General features: G+C 48.1%; 1 protein-coding gene across 1 annotated transcript in view; it reads right to left on the bottom strand.

Annotated features, from left to right (window-relative positions):
- MIPEP (mitochondrial intermediate peptidase) overlaps positions 1-15,207 on the bottom strand; it is an 84,500-nt gene extending 69,293 nt beyond the window's left edge. The window contains exons 1-7 of the mRNA XM_081551054.1: positions 15,057-15,207; positions 12,235-12,408; positions 8,922-9,010; positions 7,600-7,686; positions 3,333-3,396; positions 1,151-1,333; positions 258-414 (exon numbers count right to left, since the gene is read on the bottom strand). Coding sequence (XP_081407180.1) covers positions 258-414; positions 1,151-1,333; positions 3,333-3,396; positions 7,600-7,686; positions 8,922-9,010; positions 12,235-12,408; positions 15,057-15,194 — 892 coding nt within the window. The 5' untranslated portion in view covers positions 15,195-15,207. The remainder of the gene's footprint in view (positions 1-257; positions 415-1,150; positions 1,334-3,332; positions 3,397-7,599; positions 7,687-8,921; positions 9,011-12,234; positions 12,409-15,056) is intronic.
- Between the last annotated feature and the right edge of the window lie 1,720 nt (positions 15,208-16,927).

Genomic DNA, 16,927 nt, shown 5'->3' with positions numbered 1-16,927 from the left:
CTATCTGATCACAAGGACCACAGCCTTGTCTAACTCAATGACTTACTAAATGTGCACATAAAGTACACTAGTTGTGCAAATATATTCCAAATGATTAGCTCCGTCTAAAAATCATTCCTAATAAAGGGGCAAAGTATCTCAGTAACTGGTTTCCAAGTATATTAAAAATAGCACAGTAACTTTAGCTATTTCAAGTCATAAGCTCAGCTTCATAAAAACCCTGTTTTGTACTTTAAGATTTGGGTAAACAGGCTCACCTGGACTTTGGGCGATTGTTCCCTGGAGGGCCCTGTGGGAGTAGGTAGGATATCCTACCAACTTTGCCAGGAGGTCTCTGCTGCTGAGCAACTCTTCTAGACGTTTCAATTGACCAGCATTGGGATAAAGAAAAATTTTATAAGCAGCTTCTCGCACCTATGTTTAAAAAGTGGATGGTAAAAGACACACGTACCAGATACAAAATCCTGTATGATAATAATACATGCTACCTCCCACCACTTTACTCTGCGGGTGAGCAATGCTTAAACACAAGGCCTTACACAGGCTGAATGAAGCTTCTGGGCTCATCACTGAGTGTGGGAGACACATCACACTTGGTCCGAGTTCTCTGCTATGGGGTAGAGGGGCAGGGGGACAGAGGTTCTACCTGACATATATGAAGCACCGTCAACCAGGTGACGTGAGACTACATGCATTAGAGTATGAGTCCTTGGAATGGCCAGCGCCGCTGTCGCTCACCATACTTTGAAAATGAGCAACTCTTTACAACCGGAGTAATCAAACCATTTTCATTATTCAAAGCATTTCCCTGATAGCTCAGTTGGTAAAGAATCTGCCTGCGATGCAGGAGACCCCAGTTGGATCCCTGGGTTGGGAAGATCCCCTGGAGAAGGGAAAGGCTACCCACTCCAGTGCTCTGGCCTGGAGACTTCCATGGACTGTACAGTCCATGGGGTCATAGAGAGTCGGACACAATTGAGAGACTTTCACTTTCAGTTTTTCACAGAATTAATCAGCCCTGTTCAATTTTTAGTGCTTAGTAACATTAATGTATTTTTAAAGGTGTGACCATGTGATCCCTGAATTTTGGGGTCACAAGCCATGGCCCCCAGACGAGGCTGGAACTACACAGAGGACGGAGCACACGTACCAAGTCATCAGGCGCTTCTGCGCGCAGACCGTCCACCACCACGTGGTCCCCGGCCAGTTCAAAGTGATGCCGGATGCGTTCTGGCAGGAGGTGCTTCTCAATCGTGTTGGGGAAGTGGGTTCCCATAAGAAATGCGCTGCTCAGATCCAAGATTTTAACATTCAGGTCCACAGCTCTTTTACGCTGTATGTGGGGGCAGTCAAGTTATTTAAAGTAACATTTCACAACAAATCAGTAATCTATAAAGATGCCAGTCAACATATAAAGTTGAATTATAATTTAATAAGGTATTAAATATATTAAGTGATAAAATGAAACTGAATACTGTATCATAAATGTTTAATACACAATAATCGTCTACAAATGCTGACTCTATACTTTCGGTGAGGATATTTAGTATCCTCACCAAAAAGTTATCCTAATGGTTCTATAGTGCTTCTATACTTTCAGATGTACATAACTCCCGGAGCTCTATTTTATGTCTAGGTTATACAACATGTCTGTGAAATGAACAATGGGAGGTACAGTCCTTCCCTGGCTCCGAAAACACCCTAGTTAAGAGAGGCAGGGAGCAATGGGCTGGCTGAATCTGTCTGATATGACAGTATCTGAGGCACACATTAGAAACCAGACTCAGCCTTAAGAGATGAGATGCAAGGGAAGGAAGGTGCAATTAACGCAGCTCTTCAGTGAAGTGTGGTGAAGGGCACTTGCAAAGCTCAGCCAGGCTTGCTGGAGCGGCCACAGGAGGGCAGCAGCCCAGAGGCAGGGGGCCGGGCTGGAGCCGCTTGGCTAGGGGGCAGAGGGGGGCAGTGGAGGATGTGGGGGGGGTGACCACGGCCCCCAGCCGTGCATCTGGCAGTTTCCAGTCTCTGCCAGTCACGACGGACAGAGCGGGGTGGATCTCCTTCGTCACCCCCAGGACGCAGCCTCCTGAGAGAACCTGTGCCGTCACCAGGGCACCCCATCTTTGGGATCAAACTTAAAAACCATCGCCCACATAACTGGTTAGGTCTTCCAGGGACAAGGAGGAATCTTCTGTTACTCGTCACGGGACGGCCAGACAGGCCCTGGGCTCACGACGGGCTTCAGGTGACATCACAGGCAAGCCTTCCCGGGGAAGGGGCAACGGCTATGGACAGATTCTAAACTGTACTGTGACCCTGAAGGATGACCAAGCATATTTCTTAAAAGATACATATAAATATGAACAGAGCAGGTGTACCCTTGATAAGACGCTGGAAAAAATGAACTGTATCTTAGTAACAAAAAATTTCAATATAGAAAAATCAAACTTCATGGGAAAAATGACTTTTCAGACAGTTACTCTTCTTTCCGACATAGCCATCTGTCACCACCTACTGGTGACCAGGGGAAAAACAAAACAATGAAAGATAACTGGAAATTATACTCTAGTTTCAAATTTTTTCCTCAAAGCCTTTACTATTTAAAACAAAAAAGTGATAAAATTAATTATTTCAAAGAAGTTATCACCTGTTACAATCCCTGAAAAAATAAAAACTGTTTCCTGATTTCGCCAACAGTCTGCTAAGCATATCATTTCATCCTTCAAGGAGAATTAAACATGCAAACACACAGTACTCGGAGCTCTGACAATGCTTTGAAACTGTTATATTTATTACATGGCTGCTTAAGGACATACTTTCTGTAATTTAAACTTTTTCATTATATTCACGAGACCTTAAAATCTAAGTAAGGAATAACCTGGAAAGAATATAGCAAGAACAGGCCTTCATGGCTTGCAGGTTATGTTGGCAGCTTTATGTGGAGTTCTCTTAAAAAGTGTGCCACGTCTCCCTGCGCCTGTCCGAGTGGAGCCCCCAGAAAAGACACACAGAAGTGACCAGAAAGGATCCTGCAGGTGTGTCCAGGGCAGGGATCATGTGAAGACACACCTGCGCTGCGTCTCAACAACACTTCTGGACGTACGCATAGAGACACTCATCTTTGGGTTTCCTCCTCACTCGCTGTCCTTCCTGACACGGCCCTTCTCACCCCACCTACACAACACCTGAACACCCCACTATCTCGAGTCATTCCGTAATTCTGAATTATCCAGGTGGTAGGCCAACTTTCAGAGAGCACTCAACATTCAGGAATGGTATCGACAACACACCAACCGAGTATCAGCAAAACAACAGGAACCGAAACGTGAAGTTACCTTTTCTCGGTCTAGATGGATTCCACTGATTTCAAAATCGAACATAAACAGTTCGGCCACTCGCCTATAAATAAAACAAGCGCCAGGTCAGAACAGGTAATAATAATTAAACAAAATCAGTTTTTTGCAAAATGAATCCGTCCATTTCAACTTTACTGCCAAAACGCCACATGTTTCAACACACATACACACGATTTTTCTGCAACCAGGAGCTTAACATCTCAGGGGTCAGGAAAAACAGCTGGCCAGCTGGGGGTTACGCCCCACTGTGGACAACACGGTATCACATACATCATGCAGACTGTACAGGCCTTAGACTGAGTGAAATGAATGAGTTACTCCAAGGAGGCCAGATTTTCTGCATTTTTTTCCTAGAGGAAACAGACATCTTTTCAACTATCCTCTACAGTATCTGTTGCACACTACACTCGAGCACCAAACAAGCACTGTGGACCACACACACACACACACACACGCCTGCTGGCATGAATGTGTGCACGTGGACCTGTACCACGTCTCCGACTCAGCACGTGTACTGAACAGAACTCTACTCCAAGCTGCTCCTGGGCAAAGACTTCTACACTGAAATAAGTCCATTAAGTGTACTGCAGAATGTGAAAAACAGTCATGATTAGCTTTTTATGAAGGAGCTTACTCCTTTATTTGCAGAGCACAGATCTGTGAATGCCACTGTGATAATTACTTATTTCAATTCCATCCAAATCCCAATCATTAAAAACATAAAATGATTTATGCTTGGACAGTTTTTCAAAGGTTTTCTGCACCAGAGTCTCAGTTTCTCGTCCAGCCAGTGGCAGCTACTCAGAGCGTCATTCTTTGATGCTGCGGTGGAAGTGGAGTCCGTGGGCTCAGGAGGATGGTTTGCTTCCTTTTCAATCCTGCTACACAATGGGAGCCGAGCTCAACTGGAACACGTCTTTCTGTCAGTAGTACTTTTTTTTTTAAACTACTTTTTTCTGGAATTAAGTTATCCAAGTATTTGATGTATTCTGCTGCCTTCCTTGACTTTTCACAATAGGGACATTCATCTTGCTGATGACCATGCTGATACACTGAATAGAACTATTATCAGTGCTTACTTAGTGCACACTGCTCCACATTTAACAGCCATCTGTTGCTATTCCCTATTTTGTGGAATAAGGGTTTCAGGAAAAGAATACCCATTTTTCTGTAAGAGAGTTCACTTTTTTCTTTTTAGGTAATGTGTAAGGCATCAAAACATAGTAACTATATTAATCCTTCAGCATATAAGTAACACCTGTCCTGAGCTTCCCAGGTGGCTCAGCGGTAAAGAATCCACCTGCCAATGCAGGAGACCTGGGTTCGATCCCTGGGTTGGGATGATCCCCTGGAGAAGGAAATGGCAACCCACTCCAGTATTCTTGCCTGGAGAATTCCATGGAGAAAGGAGCCTGATGGGCTACAGTCCATGGGGTCACAAAGAGTCGGACACAACTGAGCGACTAAACAACAAAAACAACAAACACCTGCCCTACTGTCTATCCTGACTCTTAAATTTGGAAGGGCTTTGCTAGACCCAAGCTCGCAATTTTTGTACAACCAAATCAATCTTCCCTTTTGTGGTCTGGTTTTGGTATCATGTGGAGAAAGACCTTCCACATACCAAGTTATCAATACTTTTGGGATTTCTTTTTTTTTAATATTTAAATCTTAAATTAATTTACTTTTCCATTGCCCTAACATCACTTACTGAAAACCAAGCCTTTCCTTCCAGATATGAAGTGACAATTCTATCAGGTATTAAATACAGTCATGTGCATTTGTGTCTGGGTCAGACTTTTCTCTATTCTCTCATTGAACTAATGGACTCTTCAGGTGTAAGTATAACGCTATGTTAAATATAGTATTTTTATGTGTCTTATTACCAGTGCAAGTCCCCTCTGTAGCATTTTTCTCTACTAGATTCTTCCTGCTTGTCCTAGCATATTTTTTGTTTATGTCTTCAAAATCATTTTAAATGACAACAAAAATCTTCTTTAGATATAAGCTGGATAGTATCAAACTTACAGGCCAGAAGAGAACACTGATGTTTCTTCTCCTTATCAAGAATACAGCATGTTTCTCCATTTAAACAACATCTTTCATGCCTCCTGGGATGGATAGGTATGTGTGCGCGTGCAGGCTTGCACCCTGCCCTCCAGAGTGTACTCCATGCTGCGTCACAGCTTTTGTGGCTCTCATGACTCTAGGTCTTGACCTCCATTCTGTTTTCTGGAGAGTGTGCTTATTATATTCTCTGCAAGCAAGAAAGCTCTTGATGGTTCTAGACACGTGAAACAGGTTTCTTTATGGCTGGGCTTCTCTGAGACTCTGATGTACTGGGATTTTCCAAGAGGGGAAAATGTATTAATATGTGTGATTTCAATGGGTCCCTTCTGGCAATACTCTGATACCTCACAGAACTACTGTTTCAAGGAAGGCATCTAATGATAAGATAGTACCATTTCTCCTACACAGGACCTTGTCATGATGGATACTGAATCTCTAATGCTCTATCTCAGCCACTGTAGGTTCCTCTGTCTCTCTCGAGGTGCCTCCTGGGTGCTAGCCAACACTCCCAGTGATGGACAAGCACCATGACAGCTCAGTAATCATCACTTCCAAGTCTTGTTTCCGCTCACTCACAAGTCACCCTTCTTTTCTAGAATTCAGGTCTTCTACCCAGCTTATTTTTCTCAATGTGTTTATCATTCTGTTATTTTAAAAATCCTATTGGCATTTTAATAACATTGAGAAATGTGGGCTTCCCAGGTGGCTGAGTGGTGAAGAATCCGCCTGCGAATGCAGGAGACACGAGTTCAATCCCTGATCTGGAAGGATCCCACGTGCCGCGGGACAGCTAAGCCCATGCACCACAACTACTGGGCCTGTGTTCTAGAGCCCGGGAGCGGCAGCTACTTGAGCCCATGTGTCCCAGAACCTGTGCTCCACAGCAAGAGAAGCCACTGCGATGAGAAGCCCACACACAATCAGAGAGCAGCTCCCGCTCGCCACAACTAGAGAAAGCCCACAAGCAGCAACGTAGACCCAGGGAGGCCAAAAATAAACACAAAAGAAATGCAATAGAAATGGGCCCATGTCCAATTAGCACAAGTCCCCTGTACCTCAAATGGTCTGCCAGTCCACTTCCATTTTTATACATTAAATACAAGAAAGCAAACCTTCAGTAAAGTCAGATTATGAATAACCCATTGTTACTCAAAGTCAGTAGCAACTGAGTAAAATCCGGCACAAATAGCAGGCATTCAACTTCAACTCACCTTGCTAACAAAAGCAGTAACACTAAAATCATGATCAAGACAGGTTACTGTGCTGGTGCAGCCGGCCTCACCTGTACTGTGAGCATCAGGATCGCTGAAGTGAATCAGGACTGAAGATACCTGTCCACAGGCAGACAGGTGAAAAGCCCCTCCCTTCCTCTTAGCCAGCATGTCACCCACATACCAGATCAACACAGGCCGCCACCACCGTCTGCTCCCAGGGAACAGGGTTCACTCGGGGTCACAGGCACGTGGAGACAGGAGAATAGAAAGCAGGAAGAACCAAGCAAGTGTCTCATATATAAAAAATATACAAGTACAAAGAGGCTCACAAAAAAAATTAATCTCTGTGTCTTGATACAAATAATACATAGATGAGTTAATGACAAACTATGATATTTTATAATACATCTGAGCAAACAAATATAATATCCAAAATCCTGTATCAAGTATATTTGTATACTGAGCTACAAAAGAGATCTTTTCAACTAATAAATGGTCTGAATCAAAGCCAACCATCTCAAGGATCTGGACATCCCACCAGTAAATGGATCCAATTTGCTTGTATCTTCTGCTGTATCCGTGACTGAACTTTAGGAACGCAGCTGAATGCAACTGTCAACCTTGAAACACCTCCTCCAGGCCACGGCTTGGGGAGATGCTGAGATGCGCAGGGAGCAGGTCAGACCTGGCCCTGCCCTCGTGGAGCCTCCCATCCAGAGGGTGGGAGATGCTGACCAGATCCACCGGCAGAGGAGAGGCTGCTGGAGCGACAGGACCAAGAGAAGCAGGAGGACAGGGTGAGACGGCACAGAGCTCTCAGAGGGGGAGACGCCATCTGAGCAGTGTCCATCACCCGGGAGAAACCACTTGGACAGATGGGCTCTGAGGGCAGAGACACCCAGGTGCAGCTGCCAAGCTCATGTCCAAAATCACAAGCACAATGAACACAAAGGAAGCAGTACCTGGTTTCCGGATCAAGGGAATCCACAAGTTTCTTATCAGCTAGTAACCTCTGCAAACTTTGATATAATTCCACATTTGTGTTCAACCTAGAAAAATTACAAATGAAAAAAATTAAATGATTTTCTAGTACCTTCTGGTTTGACTTTACATCAAGAGAACAGTGTCAAGTTCTAGCGCACACCTGGCCAGAGGCCAAAGACTTGGGCTATTGTTCCATTTCTTCCTTCCGATCAGGAATAGCATAACCACTGTTAGTACAGGGAAAGCAGCGTGAGAGAACAACTTGTCCCAGGAGGTAAAAGTGTAAATCTAAAGCCACATGAAACAGCTGCGGCCCAAAGAGCAGACAGGGCCTGAGCCCACTCCCATCGAGAGCCACCCTTGTGGGGTCAAGCGATGACACTGGGCTGACACTCCTGACAACACCTCTCGACAGGCTGTGGCTCCTGCCATTTGCCCCGGAGCCAGGAGCGCAGGGCCCAGAGAGCAGGTTGCACCCGGAGCCGGGCAGACAAGAGTCCAGGCCGGCGCCCGGGGCTCCCGCTCATCTCCGGGGAGCCCCTGCTCCCGCCTCGTCACCACGCCAGGGTCTGAGCTTGCAGTGACCAGTTTACCCATTGAGGAGCCAGTTTTCACAGCCACCGTCCCCAAGAGGGCAAGAGCTACTGGTGGGGGACAGTATGGCAGCCACCACACCCCACCAGGAGCCCCCAGGGGTAGAGGAGCACCCCCTCTCCCAGCTGCCTCTGGTCTCAGAGATGCAGGCCCTGATGTCTTAGCTGGGGAGCCTGACACCCTTCCTGGGGGGTCGTCCTGGCCCCTCCCTGTTACTGTAACAAGCACGCTTAGTTTACTTCAGAATCACTTTAAAACGACCGACTTCACCCTGGCTCGGCCTGCTGCGGCGCCCACGGCACTTTTATGGTCTCCCCAGGGCCAGCCCTGGGGGCCGCAAGGCCACCACACGGAGGGGACCCGCTGGCCTCGCCCTGAGGCCCCGGCATCTGAGTGACAGCGCATCAACCACCACCTGCCTGAGATGCTAAAGGGCCCGTAACCCAGGGGGACGAGGATCCCGGGCATCCGCTGTGCCCGACCACTGCCCCCGGCCCCTTGCCCCCATTACAGGCGTTTTAGTCACCGTCTCCCCTCCTCACAGCAACCCCGAGAGCAGATCACCATGCCAGCCCTCGACACGACGAGGACTGAGTGACGGGACGAGGACGCCTGAGGGACGGGCAGGAAAGCAGCCCAGAGCCCCGCGGTGGGCACCCCCTCCCCACCCCGCCCCGGCCAGCACCCCTGGGGAGGGCACACCCACTTCTCCACCATGGTGCCGATGCTCCGACAAGCCTCCTCTGCGGCCTCCCTGAACACTGCCTCGGGGTGAGCGATCTTCACAAAATCGGCCTAAAGGAGACACAAAACCAAAAGGACGTTTATGGAAAGGAAGTCTGCTCCTAGGGTCTGAGGGCGAAAATGAAAATGTGCCGTCTGGCTTGACCCGGGCATTTCCATTCCTGGAATTCTCCTTCTCACTGCCCATTCATAAATCCTGTTATTCCCAGGAACCAAGTCCGTTCCATTCCAAAGAAAACACTTTTACAACTTTTTTTCCTTAGAAAAGTTTTTCTTGTTCAAATATAAACATGAAGTAGATTCTTCCTCATTGTATTGTTCAAAAAAGCACACTCTGGTTTCAAATAGTCCAGAACTTTCTAGCATTCACACCATGGTTCTCACACAAGGACACTGACCTGGCTCCAGGGAGCATCTCTGGGAGGCTCTTCTTGTTTGAACAGACACCCAGTGTGGTTTCCAGGCTAAGTGAACTGCACTCCAGCCTTTGTGCAGAAGACAAAGGTACATTCTCGACTGTCTTTAAATCAACATGAATTCCCAGGGGCAGCCTGCCTGGCACAAGACTAGGGCCGCTATTCTGACTTTAGAATTTAACCAAGCCAGAATCCTCTTTTTTAAATGTGCAAAACTAGATTTTAGACTTCATGTTAATTACAGGGGAAAATGCGGGGAAACTGCAAAATACTACAGATATTCTTCATTCTCATGAAAACATGTGCATAACAGGAAATAAATCACCACAAAGTAAAATTTCCTGATTTTATCATCAAATAGTTTTCAACATAGAAACATTTAAATCCATAGCTTGAGAGGACATCTCACGCAACAGTAGGACAGCATTAGTAGAACACCTGCGAAGTGAGCTGTATAAGAGTTGCAACAAGTTATATAAATCACTTGCCTACATGCTGCAGGATTCACAAACAACATTAACATTCAAAACACCATCTTAAAACTCGTTTTTGATAGCGATGAGGTAAGCAATACTGTTACACAGGGACTGTGTTAAGAAAAAGAAAAGGACCAGTTGGTGGGAAATATAGTTTATAAAACCTATGCCTTATAATATATTACTGATCTTACAAGCAGACAAAACCTTAAAAATTCAAATATGAATATGTTCTCTGAATTTTTTTACCCAAAGATGAAGATTCTTGAGAGTCCCTTGGACTGCAAGGAGATCAAACCAGTCAATCCTAAAGGAAATCAGTCCTGAATATTCACTGGGAGGACTGATGCTGAAGCTGAAACTCCAATACTTTGGCCACCTGATGCAAAGAGCAGACTCATTGGAAAAGATGCTGGGGAAGACTGAAGGCAGAAAGGGAAGAGGACGACAGGATGAGATGGTTGGATGGCATCACCGACTCAATCGATATGAGTTTAGGTAAGCTCCAGGAGTTGGTGATGGACAGGGAAGCCTGGCGTGTTGCAGTCCATGGGGTCGCAAAGAGTTGGACATGACTGAGTGACTGAACTGTACATGTATAAGTCACATCCTAGTCTTTTTGAAAGAAATATCATCAAACTTCATAAACACAAAAACTTCAAAAATAGAACAAGCTACAGAGCAGAGAAGCTAAAATCTTCTCGGGAAAAGCAGAAGCAAAAATGTGGAACAAATGATGGAACACTGGAATTAAAGTGGAGCCAGGATGACAAACACAGAAAGTTCTGGGATTTCTGAGCGCAAAACCGACACTTGCTTTCAGGTAAGTGAAACCTGCTGATGACATCTACCTTTCAGGCTCCAGTGACATGATCAAGCAGAAAAGGTTCTGACAGCATGTCTGTCACACTCCCTTGGGACAAGCGCACCCTGGAGGGACAGAACCCAAACCCAGAGCGGCCAGGAAGCAACTGAAGGAGCCAGAAGCACAGCTCACCTGACTCCCAGAAAAAGCCTTCAGGAGGAATACCCTGTCCATTTCTTTACAAGTGGGACACCTGTGGTGGGGACTGTATGGTGATCAATGATCAGGAGTGTGACTGCCCAGAGCAGGAGAAAGGAATCTTCAGAGATGGGGAGTGTTACGCTGGGGAAAAAGTCAACCTCAAAAGGTAAATACGATTCCATTTACCTGACACTTTAGAAACGACAAACTACAGGAATGGAGAACAGGTCAGAGGTCGCCAGGTGAGAGGTGAGGTGGGTGTGACCCTCAGGGAGTGTTTTGGGGTGACGGAAGAAGCGCGCATCCTGATCATGGGGGTGGCTGCGTGCACACAGGGTCAACACAGAACGGCACTGGACCCTGCAAGAAGCTGATCTTACTATACGATATCTCACAAGACGGGCAGGAGACCTTCCTGTCACTTCAGCGAAGGTTCTGTCCGGCCGAGGTGGCACCCAACACCTGGAACAGTGAGAGCGTGGCCTCTGTGGTCAGACTGTCTGGACTCAGGCCCAGATCCACGGCTCACAGGCCGGGGGACTTATCCTCCGAGTGCCTCTTTCCTTGTTGGAAGGCGGATGTGCAAGGAGGTTAAATCAGCCCATCCAGGTACAGCCCTCGCCAGGGTCGGGTGTCAGTAAGAGCTACGAGCAGTCCACACCAGAGCACAAACCCCACAAGCTCGGAGTCGGCATCTGCCTCACGTGACTGTGTTCCCGGTGCCTGGCTCTGGCTGGCGGCTCCGTGGAGAATGAACATGGAGGAACAGCTGTACAGACAGGAAAGGTTGCAGCCTGCAGGCCCCTGCCCCCAATGATGTCTTCACCCACAGGACTGCTTGAGACGCGGCCCCTGACCGAGAGGAGTCCTGCTCCCAAATTGGCTAGCGGAGATCTGCGTGCACTTCCATCTCAACTCCAAGTGTGGGGGAAAACAGCTTTTGTACAACCGTTTGATGTAAACACCTTATTTTGAACTAGAAGATATTCCTGAAAAGGTTTATAAAATCTAGTTTTTTATAAGAATTTTATTATAAATGCATAGATAAGTATTCTACTAGAATTTCGGTAGAAGTTCTCATAAATGACGAACTTTTGTCACATGAAGACCCTTCCCCATGTGAGTAATCCCTCTTTCATTGCATATTACACAGCTGTTTGATTACATACACATACTCAAGTTTAAGTTCTAACTGTGACCTTTCCCTGTATGTTCTTTCCACTCAACAGCTCACTTCACAATAAAAAACGACAGCCAATAGCTGTCAAACACCTCCGATGTTCTCCACCTTGCAATCCACTACTGAATCTCATAACCTGAACTGAAACTGTAACGGTGAGAGAGGCGTCTTCAGCCCCCGCCCGGCACCTTACTCACCAGGTCGGCCACCCTGCACAAGGAGTCCGAGAGCTCATCAAAGATGAGCACGGTCTGTGGCCCGGGCGGCATGGTGCACACGCGCCTCACCAGCTGCTCCGTCTTCCTCAGGGCCTTCTCCTGGGCCACACGGAATCCTTCCGGGGCACTGAGCTCGGGAACGCCAAAGAGACCCTGGAACCCAAAGAACAGCTCCCACTGAGAACAGAGCACGTGACCCGGGGGCATTACATACAAACACTTTTCTCATACAGAAAATCTCAGCTTTCATTGGTATTTCTTATCATCACGACACCTGTCATCACAGGTATCCCTCTCACATTCCCCGAGATGTTCCACGTACACGACACTAAACATGCTTTGGAATGGAATTTTTCTTCAATTCTTATTTTATTAAAAAACAAAATCAGAATGATACACAAACTCCAGCTCTGTCACTACCACAGAACAGCCAGGATTACATGACACACATTTTTAAAAAACATTTTAGCAGTGCCTGGCACACAGAAAGCATTTATTTAACAGGTGGCAGCTGTAACCACTATCCACTGTGTGACCCTGGTTGAGTTCTCACCCCTCCTTGGCCTAATGTCTTCATGGGACACAGGGGGTTAACAGATGCTTGGACCCAGGAGCCAGGGTACTCCGTTCTCAGGACCATACCAGGCACTGAGTGAGGTCCAGGGCACAGCACCCAGCACTCCACAAACAACACAACAGGGACCATGAGTTGACAACTGAGCACATACATATCTTTAAAAGATCAAATAACCATGCCAAACCAAGTCACAGGCTTAAACTGGCAGCAAATGCTATACTCTGCACAAGCATTCCAACACCTTGACAAAGATAAAAATCACTAATCTAACGGGAAGGACCGTCTTCTTGCACTGGTTCAACCACACTTGCTACAACACTCGGGAAGGCAGTGTTCTATCACTCACAACCCACAAGCACTTCTTACCCATGCAGTGCGTGCCGAACGTGCACCATGGATTTTCAGGGGCTCTCGTAGGGCACAAACTAGCACCCTGCTTTTACAGATAAGGAAACATACTCTCAGAGGTTGAACAGGTCTGCGGTCACTAGGTCACAGTGCAAGAGATGGGACTTGAACGTGCTCCAAGCACCCCTAAAGCCTACGCTTTCTCTGTGCATGGACTGCAGCTTGCATTAGAAAGTCTCTTTGCAAAAGGCCAGCATCAGGACTAGGAACCCTGCTCTTCCACCAATTTAACCAGCAACCCAACACAGGGCCTGACATAGGCGGGAACTCAGGAATGAGGCAAACTAACAGGCCAGACACTTAGCTGTGCAGATCAGCTGTGTAGATGCTTGCCAACTGCAGGGAATACAAAGAGATGAAACTGAGGCCTGTCAGGCCCACCCAGTTCTGCAGGACTGGATGCAAGAAGCTGTTAACTTCTGTTCAAAACACATTAAGTTGGAGAAAATAAAGACAAGGGAAGAGCAGAATCAGGGTCAAAGCCTTCCCTGGTCTTTACAGTGATCTAATCTGATTCAATTACAGACTGTTGGTTGTCACCTCTCAGCACACTGCCTCATACTCCTCTCAGGAATTCTGAACCTCAGCCTACCAGTTACCGCCATGTTGAAAACCTACATATGCCTTAAGGTTTCTTTTTTGAAATAAAAAAACTCACATATTTGAAAATCTGCTATCAGCACCTAAAATCACGATGTATAAAAGAAAAATGAATAAAGCTAAAAAGAGTTCTATTTCATCCACCCTTCATGTGGATGAAGTCCTATCTCATAACCCTTCATGTCTTTCTGCTCAGTACCCACAGGTCGTGCTGATTCTCACACCGATTATGTCAATACCAGCGTTGTTTACCAAAGAAATTTGTGCAGCAAATTTCATTCACAGATAGTTTTGAAACAAAGAAAACTGGGAGGGGGGGTTAATATGAAAAACTCAATTATGAGGCCCACTGTAACCACATTCTCAACTCATCTTTCCAAGAGAGGCAACAGTAAATAATCATGAAAAAATAAAAAAGACAACAACAAGAGTAACAATGTAAACTGAGCAAAATCCCTAAATGCAAAGTAAAGCAGGAACAGGTGAGTCCCTTCCAAGCTTCCCTTCCTTCTGCCCTCAATCCAGTCACCAACTCAATAATGAGTGTCAGGAGAGGGTGGTTGTCGTGGGGAGGGGAGTTGGTTGTTTGGAACCAGCAGCGGTTGCGGACTGTTACATAAGTGATGGACAAGCAGCAAGTTCTACTGCAGAGCCCAGGGAGCCACATTCAACATCCTGCGACAAGCACAACGGAAGAGAACGTGAAAAACGAGCTGAACTACTGTGGTGTGCAGCGGAGACTAACACCGCACTGTGCATCAACCAGACTGCGACAAAGTGAGCTTGGAGAGAGGAGGACTCAATCACGAGTGCCTGCGGCACGCCAGACCCCGCGCGCGTGCGGACGGACAGACCCCCCGGACAACCAAGAGACGGAGACCTGCGGCGGGGAGGGTCTCCGCGGTGGGCAGCGCCGCCTCGGAGGCCAGTCCCGCGTTTTATAGGAAAAAAAGAGGCCAGAGCTTTGAACAGAACTGACGAGGGAGTCTCGGGCATCAGGGAGAGACTAGCGACACTGACTACGAAGGCCCGACCCGGAGTAGTGACACCACAGGCGGGCCCGCCTCACCCGGGCGGGCCAGGTGGGCAGGGGTCGCGCGGGCAGGAGCCGGACCCGCACGCGGGGCCACCCCAGGCACCAGCCCCTCACAGCGGGGACCCCAAGGTCACTGCGGGCAGGCGACCCCCGCCGCCCGGGCCCCCAGACTCCGCTCACCCCGCGCTCGCCGGACCAGTCCAGGCGGCGGCCCTGGGGCTGCACGGTGAAGGCGGCGCCCACCGGGGACCAGCGGGTGCTGACCCGCCGCACGTGGAGCCCGGCCAACAGGCCGCGCAGCCCCCGGGCGCACAGCATCGCGCCGCGTCTCCTGGGCAGCGCCGGCGCCCCACGTGACCCCGCGCTTCCGGGGGGGGCGGGGCCGCGCGGCCAGAGCGTCGCCCGCCGACGTCCGCCGCGTGGAGCGCCCCCGCGCGCCGGGAGTGGGCACCGCAGGACGCGCCGCCCCGCCAAGAGGCCAGGGGGCGGCCGGGGACCCGCGGGAGCGGCCGGCACGGCGCGGGCCTTAACACTGGACCGAGACCCGTCGCCCCTCGTCGGCCTCCGCTCCAGGAAGGAACGCTGCACGTGCGCTGCCACTCCACGTGCGAGCCCTGCTGCCAGAGCTGTCGGCAGACGTCGTTCCACTGACCGTGAACTCGCGGAGATCGACGACAAACCGACAGACGGAGATCTGGGCCGGGAGGGCAGCGGCGGAGAGGGCGAGGGCTGGGGCCGGAGGGGTCCCTCCCGGTATCCGCGGGGGGCGGAGGCCGTGCAGGGATGGGAGCCTCACCTGGACGGCCCGCGAGGATCACCCCAAGCCTGCTGCTGCGGCCTCACCTGGGCTTCGCGCGGAACCAGACGCCCAGACCAGCTCCATCAGGCCCTAAGGATGCCTCGTGCCGAGGTCCAGGCCGAGGGGCATCGTGTTTCACCTGAGTGTAGTGGCGGTAGAGTCCACCCCTGCCAACACCTGTGGACTGTGAGCAGCCCCAGAACCTTCTCTGAAGTTGCAGAGTCGAGGGCCAAGTTCCACCCTAACAACACCTTAGTCTTAAACAGAGTTTGGTTTTAATTTAGGCTGGTCGGGAGAAAAAGCCCTAGTGATCAAAATGATAAGATATTTAAAATTTACTTAAGGCAAGTGCCTGGGAGGGCCTGCACAATTCTCTACAACTTAACTACAGATTCTGCATTTGTATATATGTGACAAAGCGTGATTTCATTTTCTGCAGGCTTTTTAATGAAAGATTTCAAGTTATTTAAAATCCCCCAAGTCCTTACTCCATGGTGATTAATACTGCGTTGTCTGTGACTGGTTGGTCCTTGGGGCGGCCACATCGCAGGTCTGCATGGCAGGACCTTACACACATGTCAAATGTGTCATGTAAAAAAATGTATCAATATATTTGACAAAAGTACTTATTTTATCATAATTTTTAAAAGGAGTTTCAAGGCTGAGAACCTTTTTTGAGCCCAGAATGGTTTTTATACAAAGGTAACGAACTATTTTAAATGCAAACACTGAAGCCTGCAAACACCCTCAAAGGATGATGACTTGTGCTGCATTCACAAAGTGTGTTGTGTCTCAGAGAACCTGGCGTAGTTAGACTTGTAAAAACTACAGAGATCCACAGCTGAAGCCCCAATACTCTGGCCACCTGATTTGAAGAGCTGACTCACTGGAAAAGACCCTGATGTTGGGAAAGACTGAAGGCAGGATTAGAAGGGGATGACAGGATGACATGGTTGGATGGCATCATCAACTCAATGGACATGAATCTGAGCAAACTCTGGGAGATAATGAAGAACAAGGAAGCCTGGCCAATGCAGTCCATGGGGTCATAACAATAAAACGGAAATGATTTCTGTATACTTCCAAAGTTTTCCAAAACCACCAAGTAATTTTTCAATAGTTCATCTATAGCAGTGCTGCCTGCTTGTAATGATAATTCAGAAAATTCCCATTTTCTCAGGGAATGAAGACACTGTCACAACCATACTGGCTTGGTTGGCGCGTGGCAGCAGTGGCTGTAAGTCCCTCAGAG

This window comes from Giraffa tippelskirchi, chromosome 12 (assembly GCF_054371585.1).
Source record: "Giraffa tippelskirchi isolate mGirTip1 chromosome 12, T2T-mGirTip1v1.2.pri, whole genome shotgun sequence".
Lineage (NCBI taxonomy): Eukaryota > Metazoa > Chordata > Mammalia > Artiodactyla > Giraffidae > Giraffa > Giraffa tippelskirchi.
Note: the sequence above shows the minus strand (reverse complement) of the source record. Positions and strands in the feature narration are given on the sequence as shown.